Genomic DNA, 3,636 nt, shown 5'->3' with positions numbered 1-3,636 from the left:
GGGGCCCCCCCCGGGGGGCCCCCCCGCGACTTCGAGGCCCCCAAAGAGGAGGCAGCAGCGCCTGCTGCTGCAGCAGCAGAAACTGCTGCAGCAGCAGCAGCAGAAACTGCTGCTGCTGCTGCTGCTGCTGCCAGTGCGCCTGCAGCAGCGCCGTGAGCCGAAAAGGCCCTGGGGATCCAACCCCACACACACGATCCCAGAGACGATCCCAGGAGACGATCCCAGGAGACGATCCCAGAGACGATCCCAGGAGACGATCCCAGGAGACGATCCCAGAGACGATCCCAGAGCCCCACAAGCTGCGATCCCGGGAAAGCGATCCCGGGGATCGTCTCCTGGGATCGACTTTCATGGGATCGTCTCCGGGATCGTCCTGGGATCGTCTCTGGGATCGCCTCTGGGATCGTCTTGGGATCGTCTCTGGGATCGATCCCCTGCGAGCGACGGTGCGGCCAGTTTTGCCATTTTTATGCGAGGCCTAATTGCTGCATTTTTTCAATCTTTTAAATTACTTGCTGCTGCTGCAGCAGCAGCAGGGGGGCCCCAACGTAAGGGGCCCCCAAGGGGGGCCCCCCAAGAAGGGGGGCCCCCCAAGGGCCCCACAACGGGGGCCCCCTATGGCGTGGGGCCCCCCAAGGGGCCCCTAAGGGAGGCCTCCTGAGTCGGGAGGCCCCCAGGGGGGCCCCCAAGGGGGCCCCCAGGGGGGCCCCCAAGGGGGGGCCCCTAAGACAGGGGGCCCCCAGGGGGGCCCCCCGGGGGCCCCTGGCTTTGGCTGTTTTGGGCTGAGGCTGCTGCAGTTTGGGGGCAGGTGAAAATAAAGAAAGAAAAGAATTGCATAAAAGCAAATGAGAGTTTAATTTGAAAAAAGAAAAAACTTTAATTTGTTTTTATTTAATTTAAAAGAAGTGGTGGTTTTCCCGCTGCTGCTGGAGTTGCGGCCAGCTAGGGTTTAGGGTTTAGGGTTTGGGGATTAGGGTTTAGGGTTTGGGGTTTAGGGTTTGGGGTTTAGGGTTTAGGGTTTGGGCCTTCTGTCTCTGTTCTTTTGTCTGTCTCCATTTGTCTCTCTTTGCTTCTTTCGTGTCTCTTTCAAGTGTCCCTATCCCCCTTGCTGCTGTGGGCTGAGGCTAGTAAGGGCAGCAGCTTCAGCAGCAGCAAATGGTAAATGCATTAAAGGAAAGAAACAAATAAACAAAAAGGAGACAAAAGGAGACAAACAAAAAAGAAATAAATTAAAAATAAAAAATAAAATAAAATAGTTTATTTTAGGGTTTAGGGAGAGAGGCCGAGGCGCAGCAGGAGCAGCTTTTGCTGCTGCTGCAGCAGCAGCAGCAGCAGCAAGCGCTGCAGCAGCAAGTGCTGCTCGTGCAGCAGCACCTGCTGCTGCTGTTGCTGCAGGCTTCGCCACCGAATCCACAGCAGCAGCAGCAGCAGCTGCTGCTGCTGCAGGGCCCGCCTACTGCTGGGGCAGCAGTGGCAGCAGCAGCAACCGCTGCTGCTGCTGCTGCTGCTGCTGCTGCAGCCCGTGAGCCTGGAGGGAGGCTTTGCTGCTGCAGCTGCTAGTTTGCTGCTGCAGTGTCCCTTGGGGTGTCTGCAGAGACACCCCAGGGCCTAAAGACACACTAGAGCAGCAGCAAAAAGGTGGCTTTTTGCTGCTGCGGAGAAGCAGCAGCAGCTTGCTGCAGCTCCAGCAGTTCAGCAGCAGCGGGCAAAGACACGGCAGCAGACGGGGCAGCAGCAGAGAAGCGCAGCAGCAGCGGCCGGGGCAGCAGCAGCAGCAGCTGCTGCTGCTGCATCTAAGGCAGCAGAAACAGAAGCAGCAGCAGCTGCAGCAGAAGAGCAAAAAAAGGCAGCACCTGCTGCGGCGGGATCACTAGAAGCACCGGCTGCAGCAGCAGCAGCAGCAGCAGCCGCAGCAGCAGCCGCAGCAGCGCGAATCTGCCTAGACTTTGCTGCTGCAGCAAAATTAAAAGTGAAGTTTGATTCTTTTAAAAGGCTTTTTGCTGCTTCTGAGAAGTTTCTTCTTTTTGGGAAGCAGCAGGGAGCAGCAGCAGGAGGTGTCCATACACCTGCGAGGCTCCGCAGCAGCAGAAGGCGCTCAGCAGCAAAACAGCAGCAGCAGCAGCAGCAGCAGCAGCAGCAGCAAAGAAACCTTGCTTGAGGCGGGCCGTCTGCGTGGCATGCGGCGAAAGGAGAATAGATGCAGCGCTTTAAAAGGGGAGCTGCTGCTGTTGCTGCTGTTGCTGCGGCTGCTGCTGCTGCTGCTGCTCTCGTCTCGGGCTAGGCAGCAGCAGCAGCAGCAGCAATAGCTGTGGGTGTTTGGGGCAGCAGCTGCTGCGGTTGCTGCTGGGGTTGGAGTGTACGTACAGCTGGGAACTCAAACAGGGACTGAAATTCAAAAAAAGAAAATTAAAAAGTCTAAACTTGTAGGTCAGGCGGCCGGCCTCTTTGCTGCTGCTGCTGCTGCTGCTGAGCAGCAGCGCAGCAGCTCAGCCTCACTAGGTTTGTGTTTTTGCGTTTTCTTTACTTTAATGTTCTAATATTCTTTCCGTTTTCTATCTTTTCTTAAATTTCAGCGAGCAGCAGCTTCTAGGGCAGCAGCAGGCCGCCCTATCGCCGCAGTTTGCTGCTGCTGCTGCTGCTGCTGCTGCTGCTCGCAGCTGCAGCGCAGCAACTGCTGCAGCCTTTCGGGACTTCCTGCGGGCCCAGGGCCCCTGCAGCACTCCTGCTGCTCTCTCGGTTTCTGGGGAGCTTCTGCTGCTCCCCCTTTCTTTGCAGGTGGTGCTGCTGCTGCTGCAGCAGCTGCTGCTGCGCCCGCTCCCGCTGCAGCAGCAGCTGCTGCTGCGCGTCTTGCCCAGCGACTGCCGCTGCTGCAGCGGCCTTTAGGGAACACCAGGGGCCCCCGCCGGGCTCTGCTGCTGCGCGCAGCCAGGAGGGCCCCCGGGGCCCCACAGCTGCTGCTGCTGCTGCTGCTGCTGCAGAGGGCCCCCCCCCGGGGCACCCTTTGCCCCCAAACTGGTGCTGCTGCTGCAGCAGGGGCCCCCACTTCTTGTCTTTGTGTCTCAGCAGCAGGGGCCATGGGGCCCCGCTGCAGCAGCACTTGAGCGAGACCGAGACCCGAAAGCGCGCTCCGCCGCCGCTGCTGCTGCTGCTGCTGCTGCTGCTGCTGCTGCTGCTGCAGCAGCTGGCCGCGGAGAAGCCGGGGGGCCCCTGCAATGCCTCCGCAGCAGGAGAAGTGCAGCCCCGCAGCAGAGCCCCTGGCGGCTGTTGTGGCCCCAGTGCATGCAAGGGGGCCCCCTGTGGAGGCCCCGGTGCCCCAGGGGGCCCCCCCTGCTGCAGCAGCTGCAGCAGCAGCAGCAGCAGCAGCAGGCCGCAGCAGCCGCTCCGACATGCCCAGCGAGAGGCAAACGGGTACTCCGGAGGGCCCCTCTTCGAGTCCCAGTTCTGTGACCAGTTCTGCTTCTCAGGGGCCCCCGGGGGGCCCCCCTCCCCTGCCATCCGAGGGCCCCCGGGGGCCCCCTTCCTCCAAGACGGGGGCCCCCCGTTCCCGCTGGTGGCCCCTGGGGGCCCCCCCGCGCTCCAGCGCGGGCCCAGTCCCCCCCGCCGCGGGGGCCCCCGACCCGCCCCCGGGGGCCCCCC

At 61.4% G+C, this 3,636-nt stretch overlaps 2 protein-coding genes across 2 annotated transcripts in view; one reads left to right on the top strand and one right to left on the bottom strand.

Annotated features, from left to right (window-relative positions):
- ENH_00016140 (hypothetical protein) overlaps window positions 1-156 on the top strand; it is a gene marked incomplete at both ends in the record, with an annotated part of 1,030 nt that extends 874 nt beyond the window's left edge. The window contains one exon of the mRNA XM_013584387.1: window positions 2-156. Coding sequence (XP_013439841.1) covers window positions 2-156 — 155 coding nt within the window. The remainder of the gene's footprint in view (window position 1) is intronic.
- A 2,413-nt stretch (window positions 157-2,569) lies between these two features.
- On the bottom strand, window positions 2,570-3,388 carry ENH_00016130 (hypothetical protein; the record flags this gene model as incomplete). Its single annotated transcript, XM_013584386.1, has 1 exon — window positions 2,570-3,388. The coding sequence occupies one exon, from the start codon at window positions 3,386-3,388 to the stop codon at window positions 2,570-2,572; it is 819 nt and encodes a 272-aa protein (XP_013439840.1).
- Window positions 3,389-3,636: the final 248 nt, after the last annotated feature.

The sequence above is a fragment of the Eimeria necatrix genome, genomic scaffold (assembly GCF_000499385.1).
Source record: "Eimeria necatrix Houghton genomic scaffold, Enh_scaff1514, whole genome shotgun sequence".
Classification (NCBI taxonomy): Eukaryota; Apicomplexa; class Conoidasida; order Eucoccidiorida; family Eimeriidae; genus Eimeria; species Eimeria necatrix.
This window is presented reverse-complemented; position numbering and strand designations above follow the sequence as displayed.